Source organism: Lissotriton vulgaris, chromosome 1_1 (assembly GCF_964263255.1).
Source record: "Lissotriton vulgaris chromosome 1_1, aLisVul1.2, whole genome shotgun sequence".
NCBI classification, from domain to species: Eukaryota; Metazoa; Chordata; class Amphibia; order Caudata; family Salamandridae; genus Lissotriton; species Lissotriton vulgaris.
The window spans coordinates 1,004,667,962-1,004,692,580 of NC_141685.1; the positions used below are offsets into that span (position 1 = coordinate 1,004,667,962).

At 46.1% G+C, this 24,619-nt stretch overlaps 1 protein-coding gene across 1 annotated transcript in view; it reads left to right on the top strand.

Annotated features, from left to right (window-relative positions):
• ADGRL1 (adhesion G protein-coupled receptor L1) overlaps positions 1-24,619 on the top strand; it is a 607,344-nt gene that overhangs the window by 500,373 nt on the left and 82,352 nt on the right. Inside the window, exons 11-13 of the mRNA XM_086961122.1 lie at positions 703-825; positions 1,676-1,881; positions 15,238-15,408. Of these exons, the coding sequence (XP_086817248.1) occupies positions 703-825; positions 1,676-1,881; positions 15,238-15,408 (500 nt within the window). The remainder of the gene's footprint in view (positions 1-702; positions 826-1,675; positions 1,882-15,237; positions 15,409-24,619) is intronic.

Genomic DNA, 24,619 nt, shown 5'->3' on the forward strand with positions numbered 1-24,619 from the left:
TATGTCCAAGCTCCTGAGTACCCTCTCATATGTAATTTGTGTTATGTCCTTTCCTCTTTTCCCCATCTTGAAATCTGGATCATCACTGTGCATTCTCGTACTCCCTGCCCCAGTCCCACCCCTAATTTTTTCTCCTTTTACCCCTTTTCTCACTTTTCCTCTAATTAACCTGTTTTCCCCCATCTGCAGTGTCTCCTATCCTCTGTTCCCAACATCCTTTTCTCCCTTCACTCTATCAAATCTGTTTTCAAACTCCCCTCTGTCCCATCTCTCATACGAGTGCTAATAAAAGAATAAGCATTGATGCCCAAAGTTTTGCTCTGAAACCCATGGACGGTAATGTTGTGGTTTCCAAATCCAAGGCTAAATTGATTCCATCTCATGCCTCTTTCTTCCACCTCCTGGCAATCCCTGCCACTTAAGCTTACTCTTGCTGGTTCTTTTTCATCCCTGCTTCCTCACTTTGCCACTATTTTCCACCTTTCCCTTTGCCCACTTCCCCCTTTTGTTACTTTTTCTCTGTTGCTCTAGGTCAAAATTCTGGTGAGAGCAATAAGTGCTAGTCCCCAAAAATGGCTGCTGTTGGGTGGGCCCCACCGCAATGAGTGTCTCAAATAAACCTGCTCACATCCACCACGCTCTAGTTCATCTTTTGCTGCCTCATCTCCATGTTTCTCATTATGCCTCCTTCTTCTTCCTTAGTACTTGAGGTGACACTTCTGAACACTGAAGAGCAGGTGCATGAGCTAGTCTTCCCGCAGGAGAACCTGAGTGAAAGCTCCATCCAGCTGTCGGCCAACACCATCAAACAGAACAGCCGCAACGGTGAGTGCAGGTGCCGGCAACTAAGCGGCAGAGCTGAGGGAACGTTACCAGGAAGGATCTGAGTCATCATTGGCAACAGCTTCCCATGCATGGTGATGCGCGCGCCCCCTTCCTCTGAGGTGTGCAAATACTGCAGTATGCTATGGTGCGGGGGATGGCGGTAAGTGGATGAGAGAAGCTCCCTGCCTGTGAGATGCACAGAAACACTGCATTAGATGCTGGCTCTGGAAATGGTGTGTGAGAGAAGTTCCCTGCCTCTGAGGTGTACAAACGCTGCCTTAAGGTCTAGTGCAGGAGGGGGGTTTGTAAGTGAGAGAGAGAAACTCCCTGTCTCTGAGGTGCGCAAACACACTGCATTAGACTCTGGTGCACGGATGGTTTGTAAGCGAATGAGAGAAGCTCCCTGTCTATGAAGGGACGCAGAAGCACTGTGTTAGACTCTGGAACTGATTTGTCCCTTAGAGAATCTCCTATTGGCTCCAGAGATAAGATCATAGTCTTTTTTCAGTTTCACTTTTCAGCTTGTGTACTTATTCCTCTTACATCATGTGGTATACTACTGATAGCCCAGCCTGTCATTTCCCATCATTCTTTGGTGTGATTGGTCACAAAAGCATATATTTGGATATATATATATATATATATATATTGGATAGATATATTTGGATTGACTGTTCATAGAGGCGTTCGATCAGGCCTATTAGGATTGATGTCAGGTTCAGTGGCACAACGGAATTCGGACTGTCGTTCTATGATGCAGCGTTTAGAGACCTTTGGTGATTAGCGCTTTATAAATGCAATTTAACGTTAACATTAACATATAGCTCATGGCCCCATTTTGCCCTCACAGGTGTGGTCAAGGTGGTCTTCATCCTCTACAACAACCTGGGGTACTTCCTGTCTACAGAGAATGCAACGGTGAAGATCACCGGGGACTACAGCTCCGCCACCCCTTCCCTGGTGGTCAACTCTCAGGTGATCGCTGCCTCCATCAACAAGGAGTCCAGCCGCGTCTTCCTCATGGACCCCGTCATCTTCACCCTCCCCCACCTGGAGGTATGTGCAGCCAAGGCTTAACTGGGGACAGAGTCAGCACTGGCCGAGGGGGCGGGCTGGTAGAGGAGGCAGATGAATTTCAGAGTGGTGGGTACCTCTGAAAGGCTAGTAGGACTCAGACAAAGCTCAGGTAGGGTTGCTTAATTGAAATAGGACTGAACCGGGTCCAGCCCTATCCATTTCTTTAATGGTCAGTCCACCTGTAGGGTTTTCTGTTGTTTTAGCAGCACAGTGGCATCGCTCCGGGGCTGTTTGGTCTGATGAGGAGGGTTCTCTGGCTGCTGACCATCACGAGAAACAGTCACACACAGATTCACCTTTTCCCATAATGCACCTCAAACATATGTATACATATTAGATGAAACATGCATCCCTCACCTCTTCTGTAGAACTCAAATATCAGCAACGAACAATGTTTGTAAACTCTCCCCCGGCTTAGCAGTGAAGGTTCACCCGGACATTATACCACATACAAACTGCTTCCATCGCATTATACTCCTACCCCAACCCTCTGCCCCATAGAGGCAAACGTGTGTCTGGCGACAAGATAGAATTCAGTCTTGAAAGCAACAGCAGTGATAAGAAAGACGAGGAGGAGGGTTGTCCACTGTGTGCTTTAATACATTCTGACCAAACTGGTTCCATTGAGGAAGCAAGTAGAAACAAGGCAAGACCTTAGAAGGTGGCACTATGTTTGATCAGAAGTAAGAGGAGAAGCTGGGCAATAGGACAGAGTTAAGGTCTGAAATGCCAATGCCAGGCCCAACGCTCCATTTTCTGTGTTTACTGATTTGTGCTGGGGTAAGTAATAACCTTCACATTGACCAGTAAACTTTAACCCCTTGTTATTGCCCCGCTTCCAAAAGAGATGTGATTGAGAGTGCAAACTGAAGCAACCCACTATGGCAGTCAAGGGGAAAAAAGTTGGTTTCTGGCTGACTGCAAGTAGGAAATTGAAAGAATTCAATGTTCTTGTTGAAGTAACAGCTCAAATCTCGCCTGGGGCTGAGCCTGTATCAGTAAAAGGAACTGTTCTGTTGATCAATTTCATAAAATGTTCTATAGGTGTTTAATCTGGAAAGCTGTCACTTGCTACGTTTTCTCAGCACAATCTCTTATATCCCGTTAGATTAATTTAGGATAGTTCATCTTAAACAAACTAACACTCTTCCTAAACAAGGGTTGTCTTCCATGGCTTTTTCTCTACTCCCTGTTGCCTGTAAAGCTCTGAAACAAATCCTTCTACCAGGCAAACTAGGAGATTGGTAATCACTTGAATACTTAGCCTAGAGGGGACTCTCTAACCAAACGATGTCCATGTCTGTAGGCCTCAGGTCAAAAGAACGCCTTGTGACTCCAGCTGGACATGTGCCCCCCCTTCCCCCCCCTGCTTACGGGTAGGTGGCAAAATGCCATGCAGGTCCGCCCATTCTCTGCAGATCCATAGCAAGATATTTAAACTCTCTTCCTAAGAAGCGCAGAAAGTCAGATTTCTTCAGAATACATTTGGTTTCTTTGATTTACCAATCAGCAACAGTGGCACCTCAGAGGCCTGTGAAGAACAAAAAGAGTTTTGATTAATTGAGAAACACGCAGTACAATATTTTAGTCTGTTTGCTTGAAAGGCATCTCAAGCCCAACTATCCCTCCGAGGAAGGTCTGGCAATGACTACCATGCATCAAAATGAAGACTTTAATTCGATGGAAGGAGCCAGCCTGAAAGGAGAAAAATTATTTATGTAGATTATTGTTTTAATCGGTCAATTTCTGGGAAATGCACGGGACTCGTGTGCCTGGCATCCATCTCTCATATCCACAGATTTATTCCTTGCCAGGTCACTCTGCCTGCCTCCCAGACTCAGAAATCATAGCAGACATTCCCCCGCGTGCTGCACGCCCAAATGGCCCTTTCTTCCAATTATCTCAGCACCTTCGTGCAAAGTTCTCTTGCCTACTGGTCAGTAGATCCCATTCGATGCTCACATCTTTTATTCGAAGTCACAAGGATGGGGCTTGTTGTGAGCCAAGAAGCTCTTGAGCCCAAAGGCAGCCAATCACATTTTTTGTTTGCGAAAGTATTATTAAGAGGGCCACATTATCCCGCTTTGTTAAAGTCACCGCTAGAAGCAGGGTGGCTAAAACCCTACATTTCCCAGAAGCTCCTGTTTGCTAGTGTGAGCCCTTTTGTCAAAGCTTAAGCAGATTTGCCCCCAGGCTTGCCCCCTTTGCCTGCTTGTTTCTGTAACTACAAATAATTCATTATCGCCTTGCATAGCACATGGAACCCCTACACAGCATAATGTCTTCTTCATTCTCAGTGGCCAAAACGTGCTTTGAGGTGTCCAAATGCAGCCACCATGTGCAGTGTTCAATTGTTGGCCTATATTTGAAAAAAGGTATAACTTAAGAGTCAAACGTGCAAAAAATGTTTTCCCAGTGATTGAGAATAATACCGCGAAGCGAGATGGAAGTGCATTTACACTATTTGGCATTGAAATTCGGAGAACTAAACATTACCAAAAGTGCTGTATTTTGATTGGCTCCTAGCTGGTTGCTATCTACGCAGGAGATTTATAGATAGTAGTTGAGACAAGCCTCGTTACAGTACAACCTATATATCACTACACCTTCTTTACATAACAGTATCCTGTGAACATCACAGAGTTCTTAAAAAAAACTAGAATATTTACCAAGCACACACAATGCATCTGCACTGGGTGGCATGCTGCTGGAAAAGACAACTTTGGAATAATTTAGTTTCCTGTGCATCAGGATAAATATGTGCATGAAAATATCCCTATCTCTGCTGCTGCAACTTCCTAAGAAGAAATGAGTCTGAAAAGTTCATTTCCATTTGTTTTATATCACATATTTATATGGTTCCAAGTGTGTGAAAATGGAATAGTCCAGACACTTTTCACTCTATTTTAACGTACGAAACTTAATTTCCATCTCATTTACAGCATTACTTATTTTAAAATGGTGTAATCAATTAAAGTGGACTGGAGTTATTCTTAAGTTATACAGCTCACCATTTTTATGGACAATAAATATATATTTTTAGATTTTTTTATTGTTTTTTAAACTCACAATAAACATTATTTGGAATGCAGGGCACATGTTTTGCAGGTAGATGCAACTAAAGACAAAAGGAATTGTGAACAGCCTAAAAGGAAATGGTTAATGTCCGTACAGCAACTCCTTTGGAGAGTTGTGCTACCCTTTGAAGCACAAATCTATTACATTTGACATTTGTCTGTAAATAATTTCCAGCACCTTTAAAAAAAGATCTACTCACATCCATTTAAATGGAAGCTAATGAAAATCTTCAATGTCTACAGTAATGGTAGCATTTTAAAAATAGGAAGGTATTAAGTGACACAGAACCTGACTAGCCTGAGTAAACAGCTGTGGAAAGGGGATGATGGACATAGGTAGAAATCTCTCTCTTTAACTATTTGGAGCCCCTTCAAACATATATTATGTCTAAAACTACTCAAATTTTCCCCTTGGATTTATTTTAAACAACCAGTTTTATATCTGGATTAACACCTCCACGCGCACTCACTCATATACTTGAGCTTGCTCCACAGGAGAGGATTTAAAGTCAACAGCTCCTATTCCAAATAAAATGGCCTCCAGGAGTGCTTCATATTTGCCTTGAATACAGAATGTTAGCGCTCTAGTTGTTCATTAGAGTTCTGGTGAAGCTGCGGTAGAACACTGATGGTCAGCAGTCAGACTGCTGCAGGTAATGCATGTTTCACTAAGTATGCCAAACCGTACTTCTACCATGCATGAGTAAGATATTTGAGAATTTTACAAAATTTGTGTCCTCGTTTTAGCTATCTAAAGCACTGACAATACTTCCTATATCAAAATAAAACTCTTCATTTTATTCATTTATAGCAGTCTCATCTATTTACATTTTTCAGTTCTACCGCTCTGATTCCAGCTACCTTGTGTTCTGGAGTCCCTTGTATTTTGTCATAAATATAGAATGTTAGCGCTTTGGTTCTATATTAGAACTATGTGCATTAGAACCCCAGGGAATACATACTGGGAATACATAATGACATACTGCTGCTGCTGTTGGAATTACATGTTTTACTCAGCATGTCAGAAGAGCTGAGGACGATATTTTGAATTTACAGAAAACGTGTCCTCATTTTAGCTTCAGGAGCACCTTCCCTAATTTCTGTGAGAAAATGATGAGTGGAAGCCGCTTTCTCTCAATCATGGTTTGTAAAATCTGACCTGAGTATAAGCATTTTTCACAGGTTAAAATCACCTTAGAACTCTCCACAGTACACTATACATAATTTGGATTGTAACTTAAATCTGCTGTTATCCTTTCTGTATACCCCGGTTGGTACCCTCATATCCAGGCATTCACTAAAATGCATTTAAATGCCACAAAAATCTCTGAGAAAAAATCCACAAGGTGTGTATTTTTCTAGCCTTCTAGCAAAATCATCCCATGAAAAACAAACATCCTGTCTTACAAACAATTTAGCAATTTGTACTGACAAATGTAAGAGTCTGAGTTAGAATACAAAAATTACCCGAGGAGAGAGCAAGCCAGGTAGTTATTGACTGGAGTGGAGGAGTAGGACCTTCTTCGTTGCCTTGGCCCCTCTGACTCAACCCCGGTCAATACCGACCTGGGAGTACCCTCCCCGTGGATAATATTGCCTAATTAATAAACCCACTATTCATCAATGATTGTAAAGTAACAAGTCAAAATTATGCAATCACAGCTTTCCACTGAACAACCTTTTAAGTTGCTGAATCCAACCTATTCAGGTTCTACAGTTCAAAACATTTCATGCAGTCCCTTTTTTGTGAGGATCATATAGGTGTAGTTTACTTGTAAGGAGACAGCCACCATGCCACCATTGGTTCTTATCTATTCATCTATTCTCTTTCTCTCTTAACCTGCTGTTGTGTGGGTGGTTCCTCTCCATTATTCGTTTTCTTCTTCCTCCTGCTAGTCGCATCCCTTTTACTGTAACCCCTTCCCCTTCACACCTGTATTTCCGCTCCTGTTCAAATCTTCCTTCTGTAGCTTTTGAGACAAACATGTTGTTCTTACAATCCCTCATATTTTAGGAATCACAAGAAATTTGAATTTCTCCTGGTCGTGGGATTTGGTACCAACTGTTTTTTCTTCAAAGATGTTGCTCATTATTTTCTTAGTTCACAAAAACCCCCGCACTCAGCCCCACTCTCCCACCAATTGCATTCCTCAGGCACAGTATCCCTTTTTTGGAAACAAGCCAACATTCACATTTCTTGTGGTGGTCATTTGCTGGCCGCAGTTTTTATGAGGAATTCACGTATCTCTTTTGGGTACTCAGTAGCACGTTTAGTCCGTTATCAATGGCAGTGTGGCATGTTTTTGCGTTATCATAATCCGCATATTTATTGCACATCTTTGCAAAATTACTTTTCTACTGACAGGTAGTTCGGTTGGGTTTGCTTTTTCTTCTGCGTGAAGGGGGTGTAGCCACTGTCCCGGAGTTAGGCCCAACTCGCTACCTTGTTGGACTTCGGTTGTGCCCTGCCAACCGGCGGAGCTGGGCCGCGAGTGCCGTTTTAGTTTGCTACCCCCTCTTGGTAGACTGACTCAACCAGCCGCGAGGCACCTTTAAGTGAGTGGTCCTACCTGCCAGTCTTCGGTCCCCTCGCCCTGCCGTGAGGCATCCTAAGGTGAGTGGTCCTATCCCGGCACACCGCCCTCCGGTGTGCCTCTGTACCAACTATTCTCCCCGTCGTTCACCGCTAACGTCATGCCTGTTCCTCAGCCCTGCGACATAGCTGTTCGTTAGGTGTAGGTGGGTGGGTCAAAAGTTATTTGTCCGTGCTGCTCCCCCGCTCCAAAGATAGGAGCCAAACTGGGGAAGGCAGGCTTATATCCCCCCGGCGAAGCTTGCCCTGGCCCGTGTCTGTCGCCCCCATTGGGCCATTCGTATGGCGCGATGGCCCCCATTGCCGGGGGGGGGGGGTTGGTGCTGCCGTGGTGGCTGCAGTGTGGGGGGGGGGGGGTTCTCCCACTCTCTGGCGCTTTTTGCCACCGAAAAAAACGGTTCCTGTTGAAGGGGCTCGCATAGGTTATGGCGCCGGCCTATTATGTCCCCGTTGGAGGCTGCCTCTGCGAGAATGGAGATTCACCAGACTGGTTTTGTCAGACTAGTACCTTCTATTTTTTTTTTTTTTACCAAAGTGAACTGTAATCAAACAATACAATACATAGTGTTCGATTAAAAACGATAATCACAGTTTACAGTGTGGCAGCTGCTGGTACCTTCCTGTGAGCGGATCATCAGTAGACAATGATTAAATCACATTTTGAGACGACTATGCCCAACCTGAAATAAATCAGGGGGTACCAGGAAAGATAGAGTGCTGATCCTGCAAACAGCCAATGAGTGTTGGAAAGCAAGCAATTCAGGCCTTGGAAAGCTTTTAGAAATGTTAATTGTTTTACTGTAAGCCAATGCCACAGAAATATTAGGATGGGGAAAAAGAAAACATTCTACCACTTGAAGTGGTGGCTGTATGCTTGCAATAAAAATTCTACATTTAAAAAAAATACTCATTGCATATATAATTAATAGAATAGGATGGGCCTCCTTAACAAACTGGTGGGGAAACCTGTTTCACTTTTAATACAAAGCGCTGGAACATATGATTTGTATTGATGCAAGGAAACATACTATTGGCTTTGAATTTCTGTAACCTGAAGACATAGTTCAAAAACAGAAGACACTCTGAAAATTGGGTGGAAATTTGTACGAAAAAAGGACAGCCAAAGTAAATAGTTAGCATATTAGCCTAGGCACTGAAGTGCACTTCTTTTTAGGCAATTGTGTCTGTGATCAGATGAAATACTGTCAATCACAATGCAAGTGAGCCAATGGCTGAATGAAGTGGGGTGAGCTGTTGCCCCATCCTCTATGCTGTGGAGGGAAGAAGGACAATATGAATGACAATTGAACAGGCCAATGGGGATGAAAAGGGCAGACCCAAAGTCCCTTCATGAATGTATATGTGTATACAATTTTAGGTCTGGCGTTAACAAGACCTGTTGATTTTAGAAATATTATATATATAATATACTTACATATAAGCTTTCAGACAGCTCATTTCATCCATTGGTCTGTTATTGTATCATTCACACGTTCTTCCATCCACTACAGCATGGGGCAATGGGTCAGCCCACTTCAGGCCATTAGCTAACTTCACTGGGAGTGATGGCATTCTGCTCAAAGTAGTTCCTTCAGTGTCAAGGACTACTATGGTAATGTGTGCTTTTTGAGACAAATATAAGTATTTTTGCCTTTAGTCAAGCTTTAATTTATATAAGTGAAGGACAAGCACCTTGTTCAAAAATAAATATTTGCAAAAAACACGCCAAACAGAAAACCAGTATTTAAAAAACCAAAAGGCTGCCAGACCCATTGGCTTTGGCAGTGATTATTATTAACAAATGTTTGTTTATTATGTGAAACTGATAAACTAATACTGAGTATATGCCAGACATAAAGGACAAAGGAGGGAATGGTCAGTGATGAAGACTACATTTCAAAATGTCTGCCCGACAACTTAGAAAAGATGTGTTAAAACAGTATTGGCCCTGCATGTTCTCTTCAAATGGAAGTTGTCTCTCTCCAATTAGACCTGGGCCTTTGAATAAGGCAGTGCTAGGACTCAGAGGCCTCCTGCCACGTGTCCTTGTGGTATCCCCTTCCTTGCACAGTCATGCTGCTCTTGAGGTGTGCAGGGTTCCTTCTACTCTCTCCCATTGAAGGTGAACTCTTACAAACAGTCTTAGCTAGATGTACACAATATTGGGAAGGTCCTAGCTGCAATCCAACCACTGCTGATACTCAGAAGGACTTCTGTTTCCATCAAAGGAGTAACCTTCAGGGGGTGGGAGATGAAATAACACTTTTTGCAGCGGCGTTATGTTAGCAACCACCGCCCTGAGCTTCGGGCAGGTTATTGTGTCTGTGGTCGGGTGCCAGGTTACATCTAAAAACACACATAAACCGGTATTGCTACCAATAAATATGGCTAAGGAGGAAAGAGAGAACTGGTGTTTGCACGGGACATTTCCCGCCTATTGCTATTTTGTCTTAGATTACAAAAAGCTAACCCACCCAACGACTCGAGGCTTGGAGTTCTCTGCCTGAACTGCGTGACCGTGATATCCGGCGCGAGATTCCCGCCAGTAATGATTGACTTCCGTGGGAAGTCTGTAAACATCGCGAGATCAATGGAAGTACCAGAAAGTGCATTAAAGATGTGAATTGATGAAGGGGTAGAGGAAGACGCGGATTGACGGAGGGTGACGTTTATAGTGGAAGACAAATGGAATGGGGTGGTGTGTGGGAGGAAGAGGAAAATGTAAGTGCTCTTGTGAAGAATGGATGCCGCAACGCTCGATATACAAAAAAAATGCTGCTTGATTGCATGTGTGCTAAATGTCCAATAAAATGTAATTGTGAAAAAAGTAAAGACACTGAAATCGTGCATTACCAACAAAAGTTTAGTTTGTCTCGCGTCTTTTTAGCTATTGTCAGAGGGATTCTGGGAGGGGCCCTAATAAGACATAATGGCCTCCTCCTGTGAAAGCCGTGGCAAATGCCTGAGTAACAGGACTCGCGGGCACCGATGCGTACTGTTCAGGAATTCTGGCATCTACTACTGTGACATGGCCGTGTTTTCAATTAGCAGGTGTGGTCTGCAGTCACATGGCTTGGAATTACAAGGTGTGATATAGAGCAGCTAAGGTTGGGTGGGTGTGACGTCACATGGTTTGTCACTGATGGGAGAAACATTCAGAGTCTAGTCATGGATGGACGTGACGTCACGTGGCTTGTCATTCCTGTGAGGGACACGTAGAGCCTAGTAGTGTATGGGCGTGACGTCACATGGCCTGTGATTCACGTGAGTGACATTTATAGGCTAGTAATCGATGGGTGTGACGTCACGGGACTTGTCACTGACGTGAGAGAAATTGTACAGTTAATTGTTGATGAGACTTATTCCATAGGGCATGCTATCGTGGGTTCATTTGCTGATTCTGACATCACCGTTGCTTTGAGTGTTCGCGAGTGGTAGGGAAGCCTTATGCAAATGCTAAAGTACAATGAAGGACACGGCACCTTAGTGACTGGTGTGACGTAAGACGTCAGAAGCCTCTCCGATGACAAACGTATTCACTGAGTTTGTCAGTCTCGACTGTGGCAATCCCAGGCTTTCCACTGGTGACTGCAACGCCCCAAGGATTTCCATACATGTCTGCCAGCCCGCACAGCTTTCCAGTCATCACTGTGACATCACGCAGCTTTGGAGGAGGACTGTGACATCATCATGCTTTGCAGTGATGGCTGACATCACGAGGCAGATTATCATCACACACCTTTCATTGATGACTGCACTGATGGCTGTGCGAGTTCACTTGTCTTTCCACTTATAAATTGTGCCATCCCACAGCTTTGCGCTCATTCCCGTGGCCTCACACAGATTTCTGCTGATCACTATGGCATTACGTTGCTGTCAATAACGACTGTGACGTCACAACGTTTTGCATTGATGGCTGTGAGATCACAACGCTTTTATTGACAACTGTGACCTATCGAGACATTCCCAGTGAGGGGTTTGACAGTGCTGAAAATTACCAGAAGTTGGCGTTCCAGTCAGTTTGAGAGAAGGTATGGAAGACTCCTAGGTTCGTGAATTCTTCGGTGCTTGGAGGTCCTAATCCACCTTTAACGCCAAGCGCAGAATCTGCAGGCATTTTTTAGAATAAGTGAGGTTCAGGGAACACCTTGAAAGCAACACAACCATGTCCTATTGCCAGGACCACTGAAATTATGCGATTATGCAGCCACATTGTTTTTTGCATAATTATAGATTTGCCATATTTGCCACATAATTCCTCGTCTGCTGCATAATCTGCCGATTTGACCCCAAAAAACTTGTTTCCACCTCAAATAGTTTAAAAGTTTCTTAAAACGCAGCTGCATGTTTTGCCGCACAGTGGAAGGCCCCGCGCAAAGATTTTCTGTTCATCTTTCTGTTGCTTATTGCTATATTTGGGTGATAAACTGGTACTAATGAGGTGCAACCAAAGGCCAGACAGTGTTAACAAGTGTAAAAATGACAAAAAAAGAAGTAATATGATCACAAAGTGTGCCACATTATTCCGCATAATTTGCATCTTCATGCAACATAAATTATTCAGCCCTACTCCTAACCGAAACTTGGCTAGGAGAGGCGTCCAACCCGGACATCTTCACTGCGATCCCTCCAACCTATAACATCTTCCGCCAAGACAGAGCAAAGGGCAGGGGAGGCGGAGTCGCGGTGGTGGTTAGGAAGAACGTGTCTTGCTCTGTTCTTCCCGTGAACTCCATTGGGAGCTCTGAATCCCTCGCTTTTATGCTGAAACTGTCTCCGAGCCAGGCGCTCAAGGGTCTGTTAGTTTACAGGCCTCCTGGTCCGGTGGGCTCCTTTTGGGGGGACTTACAGACAGCCATCTCGGAGCTGGCGCTGTCTGCACAGCACTGTTTGCTGGCAGGCGATTTCAATTTTCATCTAGATGTCACGGACGATTCGGATGGGGCTAAATTGCTGGACATTACATCACCGCTCGGTCTGGCACCGTTTGTGTCGGGGCCTACACATGAGAAAGGGCACACCCTTGATCAAGTGTTTTCCTCTGTCCCTATTGTCGACATTGAAACGCGGCCTGTGCTCTGGTCGGACCATAAGCTGATTGGGTTCTCTGTGTTAGAGGTAGGACGCTCTGACATTTGCGCCCCCTTGGTGCCCAGACCGGCATCGAGAGCATTACATAGAGTGACGCCAGCCATGCTAGAGCAGGCGCTCACGGAACATCCTTGCTCTCTCTCGGGAGATCTGGAAAGAGACACGGAGGCCTTGCAGCAATGGCTGACTGAGAGGTTGGATGACCTTGCTCCTAGGGTAACCCCCCGGTCCTCGGTGAAAAGGCAATCTGCGCCCTGGTTCACAGAGGCGCTACGCATGGCTCGCAGCCTATGTAAGGTTGCTGAGCGGGCCTGGCGCCATCAATATGATGGGGAGGCCAAACTTGCCTATCGATCAGCGGTGAAGGCCTATCATCGCGACATTCTTGCTGCCAAGCGGGAATACCTCGCCAGGAGGATTGAGGCTTCAGCGAACTCCTGCAAGGAGATCTTCACGATTGTGAAGGAGTTCACCTCTCCCTCCTCTTATTTACCCCCGCCTGTGTCACCCGATGCGTGGGCGCCTGATCTTGCCATCTTTTTCACCGACAAGATTAAGGCTATTCAGGCCTCCTTCTCGGAGAGCACGGCGGAGGCTTGTTGTGATCCTGGAACAGGACTTGGAACACCGGCCACGCCTGTGGCTATCCTGGAGGACTTTCCATCTGTCTCCAGTGACATGTCCCGAACTCTGTTAGCCAGTCTTAAATCTGGATCCCCACTTGACCCCTGCCCCGCCAAATTTTTGGCTGGGATGGCGGCAGTGGTGAATCCCCTGGTTAACCCGATCCTCAATGCCTCCTTGAGTGAGGGGAGTGTCCCACGCTCCTGGAAGAGGGCGATGGTGATCCCCCTCCTGAAAAAGCCAGGTCTTGATGCCGAGGTCTTGGCCAATTACAGGCCAATTTCACTTCTTCCGGCCTTGGCCAAGATCACCGAGAAACATGTTCATGGCGTCTTGTCAAACTTCTTGGAGTCTAACAATCTGCTCCACCCATCCCAATCCGGTTTCCGTCCGAACTTCAGCACGGAAACAGCGCTGGTGGAGGTCTCTGAAATCATCAGGGAGACCTTGGATGGGGGTGGCAAGGCCATGTTAGTCATGTTGGACCTGTCGGCGGCTTTCGACACCGTCCCCCATAAGGCGCTGCTCGCCAGGCTATATGACATCGGCCTAAGGGGGACGGTGCTCAGATGGTTTACATCTTTCCTGGAGGGCCGCCGCCAGACGGTCTGGGTATCCCAGAGCTCAGCCGAGATGCCGCCTTTGGGTGTTGGGGTTCCCCAGGGCTCTGTGCTGAGCCCGACATTATTCAACATCTTTATGTCCCCTCTGGCGGCTATGGTGGAGGCCTACGGAGCCCAGATCGTGTCCTACGCCGATGATACACAACTCCTCTTCACTTGTGAAAAAGATCAGACATTTGATGGGGAGAGAATCCGGGACTGCTTGGACAGGGTCTTCAGCTGGTTTCAGCTAAATTGTCTGAAGGCCAACTCCAGCAAGTCGGAGGTTCTTTTCTTTGGCTGTGCCTCCGATCCCGAGTGGCGGCAGTGGTGGCCGGCTGCCATGTGTCCTCCGGCACAATCATCCTTGGTTGCCAAGAACTTGGGTGTTAAGCTCGACAACAAACTATCTCTGAGAGCGCACATCCTTGGCCTGTCCGGCACCTGTTTCGGTATCCTCAGAATGCTCCGCAAGTTTCTTCCCTTATTGTCCGCGGAGCACAGACGGATTACGGTGCAGGCGCTCATCGGATCTAGGCTTGATTATGCCAATGCCCTTTTTCTAGGCCTTCCGGATTACTTAGTCCAGCGTCTGCAGGTGGCACAGAACTCGGCAGCCCGGGCAATCTTCGGTCTGCACAGACGAGCACGGGCTTCTGTGTTACTGCAGTCGCTCCACTGGCTGCCAATTCGGAAGCGGATTGTCTTCAAATCTATGACCCTGATGCACAAGGCTCTTTTTGGCTCAGGCGCTGGATATTTGAAAAAAAGACTAGTCTTCTATCGCCCGGCTCGCTCACTGCGTTCAGAATCCCTCTTCACTGCTGTGGTTCCACGCGTGAGGAAGGCACGTACTGGGGGGCGCTCTTTCAGCTTCAAGGCCTCCCAGTTGTGGAATTCGCTCCCTTTGGCACTGCGTAGTACCCCCAACCTGCTTCATTTTAGGAAGAATTTGAAGACGTGGCTTTTTAACCTCTCTGTTTAGGTGGTTTTCTTTTTTTCTTCTCTATCGGGGTCTGTTTTTATCTGTTATGTTGATCAAACACTGTAAGTTGCCTGTGGAAAGCGCCGGGACACTCTTTCAGAGTAGCCGAGCGCTATAAAAATGCAATTTAACATAACATAACATAACAGTTTGGCCCTCCCCTGCCGCATAATTCCAGTGGCCATGCCTATTGCCTGTCTGTCACATTGGAGCCTATGCCTGCTGTTGTTACCACTGCTTCCTAGCTTATAATAATGCCACCCATATCCTGTGTACATTTATATGTATTCACCTGCACATAGTTGATAGTATTAACTATGCACTTGAAAGGCCATTAAATCTTTAAATGCTTTTCCAATACAGACCAAGAGTCACTTCAACGCCAACTGCTCGTTCTGGAATTACTCGGAGCGCTCCATGATGGGATACTGGTCAACGCAAGGTTGTCGGCTGGTGGACACCAATAAGACCCACACCACCTGCGCTTGCAGCCACCTCACCAACTTTGCTGTACTGATGGCGCACCGGGAAATCGTAAGTGTCAAGACAGCTGTGAATGAGGGATAATATCTTAGATCATGTGAAGATGCCATCGTGTGTTGAAGTAAGGGGACTCCTCCACCACAGGGGGCAGTAACTTTCTGCAATATGGTGGGAAGTTTTCAATTTTGCCTGTCCTGCTGGCACATACCACTGCTTCAAACTGTAGAGAAATATTTTATTCATAGCAATCGATTGAGAGTATTTCTGCCGCCACCTGTTAACTAAGTAAATCAACATGATGCAGGAAGCACTGCAGTTGTCAGTCAATTTTGCACTGTTCATTGTGACGGACAGGCTACGCTAGAGACAGCAAACACAAGCGCAATGCTCATTGTAACTGCTAGGTGACGCTGTTGCTGTGAAAGTCAAATGAGTTGTTCATTGTAAAAGGCAGGTGGCGCTGCTGCCAACAAAAATCATCTGTGCTAAAAAGTTGCTAAATTGATTATGTTGCAAGTAACAGGTTTATATGAAAGTGCATAGGGGAGGGAATGGTGCTGATGCCAACCATCTGCATCGGATAGCCGGCACTGCTGCAAGCAGTGGATGCATACAACACTCCCCAACCTATTACCTTACATGCAAACACTAATGCTCTCAGAGTGTCTACCCTGCCGTTTTTCAGTTATTTTACTGGTATTCTGTACAGCGCATTTAGCGCAAAGTTATTTTATGCTTTGAATAACTTATTTTTGATGTACTAAGGTCACACTTGAAGTTTCACCATCTCCTCTGTCCTTATGCAGCCTTTTTCTGCGCTCTGCCTCTTGTACAGTGCTCCTTCCTACCCACTGTGTATCTGATCAGGCATGGGCGTCCGCAGAAATGTTTCCAGGGGGGGGCAAACGTTTAACTTCATCACTCGCCTTCCAGGGGGGGGCAACATTTTAACTTCCTCACTCGCCTTCAAGGCACTTTTAATGCAGACGGCCCATTGTCATTCTTTAAGTGATGATCAGCAGCAGAGAGAATGACAATGGGCCTGTCCACAGTCTGCTCGAGGTCGGGGAGGGGCTGCTGCAGCCACTAGAGTTCAAAGAGAAGTGCGAGAGGCCCCAAGTGAGAGATCATTTAAACTCCTGGGGCTTCTCGCAGGGGAACAGCCTGCTGTAATCTTGAACATTACGGACCAAAAGGAATGGGACCGGTGACCCAGGGGGGGGCAAGCGCACTCCCTTGCCCTCCCCTGCGGACGCCCATGTGATCAGGTTCCTCATCCTCTTGACACCATCTGGTCGCCCCTCTTTGGAGTGCCTGAAATCTGTGGAGATTCTGGAGAAGTGGTCTTCAGATCTAGGGTCCGGAGTAGGAACGTGATCTTTGTTGAAACCAACTAGATGTGCAATATATCTTTTTTTTTAAACACACATTCAGTTTAGCTCAACTGACACCTATAACTGGAAGACACTTGCGAATGTTGGGTGGTGTTCTGTCAGCTGTCCTACTATTACATTTCTTTCAGTTCTTAGGTCTCACCTGAGGCAGCGCATTCGGTGTCGGTCGCTAATAAGACATTTTGTTTACTTACTGGGAGCTTAGAGGCTGCTCATTGCATTCGTCTGGTTGGCTTCACCGTCCCTCTCATTTCGTTGCTTCTCTGTGCTTAGCACATACCAGTTTCACTTCCTCTCTCAGTATGTTTTTCCTTCCCCTGGAGCATGGCTCAAGTACCTCTTCATTGCTCAGTCTCCTCCGTCTGCGTGTGCAGCTACATTTTTCTTTTAATTGCAGCACTCCAGAAGAGTGCATGTGTTTGCAGGCCTTCTTTTCTCCATACCCACCCCGTTCCACATTGTTGGTGGTGCCCTGTCGTCATCGTTACCCGTCTCTCCCGCCTTCCTCCTCCCTCACTGTGTTGGTTGCCCCATCCACCCACACCCTTCCTGCTTGTGTTGCTTGCCTTGTCCTTTCCACCCCTCTTGAAATGTGTTGCTTGTCCTGCCTCCAGTCTTGTTCCTTGTGCAGCCCCTCCCATCAGACAAAAGAAAGCTAAGATGCAGCCAGTGCTGGCTGTATCATAGTGTTTCTTTCCCTGTCAGCCATGCTGTAAGGCAGCGGCGCTGCTGTACAACATGGCTAAAAGACATTGACAAAAGCAATAGCTATTGCATAGATAAGACCTATTGGCCTATGCTTATTTGTCAAACTAGGACCAATTATCGAAAATCAACCAGTTGCTTTATACTTGTCCTTGCCCACAGGGATGCCACCCAAAGAGAGCTGGAGTTGCCTCGTGCTCGCGACATGATTTCAGCAATGCGTGACTTTTGGGCCAACAGATGTGTCAGAATTTCTGACGCATCTGTTAATCCTTGCCCCATGGTGCGCCATATTCTAAATATGCTACACAAACAAATGATGGACGGAATGCTGAATAAATCAGAAAGTCACCCCCAGTCAAGAGATCTGGGTTAAATCCATTGCTCTTTTGCTCGCCATGGCACCCTAGTTTAGACCCAGCAATATGCAAATCAGTCTTGACCCTGTGCCGCTTAGGAACAGTCCAGACCGAACTGCAAAGCCTGGCCCTTACTGGACAGGAAACAAGCATCCTGGGACCGGTTACTGGGTTAAATCCATCGTTCTTTTGCTCACCATGCTACCCCAGTTTAGACCCAGCCATATGCAAATCAGTCTTGACTCTGTGCCTCATGGGAACAGTCCAGACCGAACTGCCAAGCCAGATCCTTACTGGACTGGAAACAAGCAACCTGGTCTGACAGTTCAGACACAACTGTTCCCCGTGGGCGCAGGGTCAAGACTAATTTGCATATGGCTGGGTCCAAACTGGAATGGCGAGCAAAAAATTATGGATTTTAGGCCCAGATCTCTGTACTGGGTTGAATGTATGACATTGTTCTGCATTCTGTTCATCAATTGTTATTTTTGCATTTGTCACCCCGAGTGGGACAGATATGCCCAGACGTGGGTCCCGTGCTCTCCATGCCACTGGAGTCAAGCTATCCTGGCTGAAGAGGGGTGAAACCCCGAAACCGGTCGTAGGATGCTTGTTTCCAGTCCAGGGAGACCTGGCCTGGCAGTTCGGGCTGGACTGTTCCCTTTGGGTGCAGGGTCAAGTCTGATTTGCATATGGCTGGGTCCAAACTGGAATGGCATGGTGAGCAAAAAAATGATGGATTTAGGCCCAGATCTCTGTACTGGGTTGAATGTATGACATTGTTCTGCATTCTGTCCATCAATTGTTCTTTTTTTATTCCAAAATGGTGCATCCATGGCGGAGTAAGGGTATTGCATGGGGCAAAAGGGTATTGCATGGAGTTTCAGGGAAACTGGTGCATCTATAGAGATGCGTCAGTTTCTTGTAAATCTGCCCCACAGTGCTCAAAGTATTCTTGCAACTACAGCTCAAAAGATAAAAAGTTGATCAGAATAAAAACAAAAGAAGCAGCGGAGAGACCCAATCAGGGATTGCAAATTTGGAAATAAGACATTTTCAAAGTCCAATCAAATTTGATTCTCAGTCCCAACAAGGTCAATCAATGAGGATCTTTCTCAACTGATGATTGTCGAGGGCATTTCAATCCAGATACCAATAAAGGGTTATCATCAGACCAAAAAAAGTTAGAGAACAGAGCACAACCATTTCAAGAATCTTTAGTATCACTACAGAGGTACGCATGACTTCAGCGGGTCCAAAAGGGGCCCTAGGATCTGTAGGGATGATTTTCTCAGATGTGTATGACTGACCCCCTGGATCCTTTTGGGACCACTGAAAAGGAACTTAAACAACAGAAACTGCATTCCCACCACGGACTGCTCACCCTTACCATCCACAAAATGACAGTCCTCGGGACAAACTAATCAGCAGTGCCTTGATAATAAGTTCTTCATGGAATTTCTAATGGTACCCCTGTCTCCTTCCTCCCCACCTCAGTATCTGAATCTTCACCCTCTAGTCATAGGAATGCAGGCAATACACTTCTATGTATGGGTAAGCTATTGTCATCTTCTACCTTGGGGCATGCTAATCCAAGGACTTCGAAAATGGATCCCAATGGCTTAAGCATCCAGACTCTCACATACATAGAGTCTGACTTCCATGCAAGCATCACTCACTCGGTGAACACACGTGTACATGGGCTGCCGGGGTCTTCATATAACTGCAGGAGAGGGGTTTGTAGATCACACTTTTGCTGACATAATAAAGAAAATTCTGGTCACACTTTCATCATAAAAGATGTTGCACTGCCACCGCCACTTTAAGTGATAAACCTGTGAGAGGGGTAGTAGTTTGCTGTTTTCTCTGAGGGCAGGCTTGGTGCACCCTCCAGGTTACAGGACAGGTCATGGACCTCACATCGCCTAGGCCATTGCACTACCTCTATATTAGCATGAGCTTAGTGCCCAAATCAAAAGACAAGATACCAGACGTCATGCAGTCGAGCACTCAAAGCCATGAAGGTGACATTCCGTCCCAATACTTGTCCTTTACTTTACAGGGAAAACCACTGATCCATTTCTAAACAAAGGCTCATACTCTACTTTATAATCCCTGCCAGTAATGCAGTCCCTATTTACATTTCAAGTGTTACGTCATCTTGTGTTCCTTAACCCCTTGCGCGCTGCGGGTTTTCCCGCTGTGCGCTTTTTCAAAAAGCCGCGTTAGCTCGTCATGAGCGTACGACAGGCGTAACTCATGACGAGCTGAGCTCGTCATGAGCGTGGAAGGGGTTAAGAGTATTTGCATTTTGCATGTGTTGTTTTTCTGTCGTTTTATTCTTTACTTGTGTTTAATGAATACGTTGTACTCAGTAGCCATAGGTGTCTGTGTGAAGTCAGGTTGAGGGTTGGTGTTTATGAGGGTCATCGACAGAGAGCGCAGGAGCTTAGGATGAAGGCACTGCATTGCGAGTTTCTCACAGTGTCTGTAAGTCATAAAGGTATTCAGGATACATGCACATCCAATCCGTAACCTCTCCGCAGAGTGCACAGAGTGGTTGTCACATATGTGCTATTTGTAATTGTGTTTCTATGGGGGAAATGTTTGACAGAAGCACACACCTAACTGTCCAAACATTGACAGCACCAAAGGATAAGAGAAAATGCAGTGCTTACAGGTGAGTGGGTGGGCTGTGTGTGGGGAGGTATAAAGTGGAGGAGATGGAAGGAAAACATGCAGAAGGAGACAGTGAAAGACAGTGCTGAAGAGGAAAGAGATGATACCTGAGGGATACAGATGGAGGATAGTCAGAAAGATGCCAGGAGAAAAAGAATGTAAGTGTTTACTAAAGTGAGAGACTGCAGAGTAAAATAGTGTGAAGGGGAGAACAGGAGTGACTGAGACACTGAAGACCACAACCCAGTCCACAGACCTCAGTAATGTTTAATTCACATTCTCCTAGTTTCAGAATGGAAATACTTTCAATTCTAATTATTCTCAACGACAACACTGTTGTTCCTTATTTTTCTGATACTTCTAACAAGCACTGGCAAAGCCAATAGATTGGGCATTTTTTTATGCATGGGTTTGTTGTTCTATTGTGTCTAAACGCAATAACAGAAAACTAACAGAGAGGCACTCAAATACTAGTCAGGGGCATGCTGTTTGAAATGCAGGATTATAGTTTACATCTTTTAAGCCACACCTTTACTTACGTAGGCCATGCCTCTTGGATAGTATTCCTAAGTATGCTTTTTTTGGCCCTTTTAGGGAACCTCCCACACTTTTTTTATTCTCTCATAAAGCACTACACTGAATCACAAGCAAAGGCGAGGCTGAAAGCTCGCTCTATGTTCACTCAAAGTTAGCCGTCTGCAATGAGATAGTAAACATGTTCTATTTGATGGGATGTGCTTCAGAGGGAGACTAGTGGCTTTCACTCTGAAAGAACTGTGAAGGTTGACTTTTAACATCTATCTGTAGGCGGCAGAGTGTGTTTGTGGTCAAGTAAATCATTCTACTTAGTTTTCTGATGTTAGCTTTTCCAGCTTCTAAAGATCATGGCAATCACTACAAGGGAGAAGATTTGATCTAGGGGCTAGAGTTGGTGACCCTGGAATGTGTGTAAACACATGCAAATCCGGCTTCGGCTCAACATCCTGTGATAAAAATGTGTATTGTAGTCTGGTTCTGTTGTAAGTTGCTCTTGGACCGGCTTCACACTGTTAAAAAAAGGGGGTTCTCAAAAGTTTAGCCTTTTCTGACCACCACAGGTAACAGCCATAGGTGTCCGACTTCTATACGCTCAACTTCCTGCCCTTTTCAGGGCACAAGCATTTGCCCCAGTGTGCAGTGTAGATCATCATCTGATCTGTGAAAATGAACCCAGCATGGGGCACTGGCATGTGAGGCTGAGGTGCCTGGCTCTGCCTAATAGAATTCGTTATGCCCAGTCATGTCCATCTTCCATTCATTGCCATGCAGTTGCCACCACCTCCGCCCCTTTGAGCAGCATGAGAGCAGCGCCCTGGTTGGTGGGAACAGCCTCTCTCGGTGCTCCGCAGCGCACTGGAGACCTGCACTTGCTCTCAACCTAGCTGGCTAAAGACCTCTGGGTTGAGATGTTTATAGTGCTCATGTTTGGCTGGCTGTTGCAAGACAGCTGGTAAAGAGACATGCGTACTTTAAATAGTGCATAGACAGCCCTCTGTCCACCACTCCTCCCTGCTGCCACTCAGCAGACCCCGCCCCGTCCTGACACTCGATTCAGGACGAGACAATGAAAAATAAAACAGTAGGAATTACCATTTTATTTTTCATATCTGGGGCTTTGGGGGGCATTTAAGTGGGCGAAGTTCCTCAGCTGAAACGGAGGAGCCACCCCAGCCCAGCGATATATATTTGTATTTTGTCTGTGTCAGAGACCTCTATGTCTATGAAAGAATGCATCGCTGGTGCCAGAGCTGTGTGCCTCTCTCTCGCACTTCTTCATCCTTCACACTGCTAAGCGCTGCATCCCATAACATGATACCTGCACAACAGTGGTCATCACGCATGACATGGAAACACTTCCCACATAGGAAGAAAACAGGAACCGCACACATTACACAGTGTAGACTGCCATCCATGACGGCAAGAGCTTCAACTGCCACATATGGGTAGTAAGCGGATTATTACTGTTGCAATACAAAACTACTGTGCCCTGGTCTGTGTGCTAGAGAAGCTTGCACTGCTGCTGCCTGGGATGTACATATGGTTCTGTGCAGGGGACCGAGTCGGGGGTACACGTAGGTATACGGCGTCCACCCACTCTTTTCACAGGTTGGATGCTGTCCCCCCTGCCAATGAAGTGGGGGCCAAAAGAAAAATGCTGAACTTGTCCTGGTGTAAGACACCGGGAAACGTTCAGCAGCGCCTGTATGTTGTCTGCTTTCAATTCCCAGCATTAGCGTGCAGCCAGAGAGGGGGCTTTTCATGTTCACCTCCAGCTGGGACGAATTTAAGGGGCCAGCAGGCCTCCTTTTGCTTAAATATCCTGACTGTAGGCGGCCTGGAACCTCACACTTACATGTAAATGCCACAGAGGGGAAACAAAGGCACACCGGTTGTTATCTCTTGACAGGTACTTAAAGGAGGCATGCTTTCGCCTTTGTTCAGCCCCTTTATATATGAAATGCATGCACTGTAAGAATGTCAGATGTGTTGGTCTGTCCCAGCATTTACAGAAATAACAATTTAAATAGCACTATTTTATTTCTTTGATAGCGCTATGCAACCTAATGCAGGGTGTCGGAGCTCTTTACGTAACATACACAATATACATTGACAATAAATCATGTGCATATGTAAATCAATGTATAAGATGAGTTACGTGAGACAGGAGTGTTAAAAACCCTAACCCACTATACTATCTACATAAAATAAAAATCTGTCACCTCATGTTACTTGGTGGGCTTTACAGGAGACACATTAACCTTATATTACGTTGATACAAATCTAGGACTTCACAAAACACAGATCTCTCCAACAAATGTGTTAAACTCCAGTGTTATCTCACCATTATTACTATTCCCTGGGATCACTGGCGTAACGAAAAGTGAGGGGGCCTTTCTGCAAGGTACTTAGGGGGGCCCCCTCCAGGCTCAATCAGGAGCTCTCCCGCCCAGAGTTCGGTGCCGAGGGGGCCCCTTGGAGCTAGGGCCCCCCCCGCACCGCATGGGCTGCGGGGGCCTGTGTTACGCCCCTGCCTGGGATTTACTGGAACCTTTACAGCAGGTGCCTTAACCCAATCAAATATTTTAAAATATAGACGTTGCAACCAATTAAGCTTAACAGATCTACTGCCTTGCTTCTCCTTGTTGACAATTTCTTTGTGGCAGGGCTTAAAAAAATGAATGTATTAGTTGAGGCCCAGATTTTGCGTCTGGAGTGCACTACTTTTTTGGCACAACCCCGACACCTAATCTCATTTGTTAAATCTCATACTGCGTTTAAATGTACTCATGATATACCTGATAACTATATGTGCGCGGTCTTAGTATAATGTCACTTCTTGTGATGTAACTTCCAGTGAGGTCCCTTCCAGGGATGTCACATGCAATGTCAAGCACCGTGACAGCATGAGCTGTGATATCACGCGTCATGATTTCCCTTGCATACAACCTGGTTAGACCCCCCCCCCCCCCCACTTCGTTTTGCAGGACTTGGGCCCTGATTCTGTGTGCTTGAGGGAAGCTTGCACGCCTGCCGCCCTGCACCTGCTCTGTGTGAACACAAGAATGACCCAATCTCCCGGAGCCGCCTCCCTTCCCAAAAAACACCGCATTACCATATGTGTGAGGCTCCTGTTTTCTGTGAATGTTGAATAACAGCATGCCAGATATTTGCTTAGACAACATCCCCGCGGAGGGCGTTCTTTTCAAAGCAGCTGCTCCGTGATGTCGCCATTTGTTCTGTGCGCTTTTTAATAATCTTGTGCTGTTGTTAAAATGTCACTTAATGAGCGCTTTATCTTCTGAAGCAGAGGGAAAGGTGAGTTTCCTTTGTGGTGCGCGCAGGCAGGCCCCCTCCGCACTTTCTCCATCCACCCACCCCTCATACACCTCCCTCCCTCCCCCCCCCGTCCGGCTCATTGATTCCTTCCGAGGGCCGCATACAGCGCCACCTTCAAAGGCAGCGGGCCTCTCTGCTCTTCCCGGGCTAAAATGGGAATCAAACGCTTCTGAGAAAAAGCAAAATGTGAGCGCAAAGGGGGGTGAGCAGGGAAAGGTATGAGAAGAGGTGAGAGAAGAAGGAGGGAGA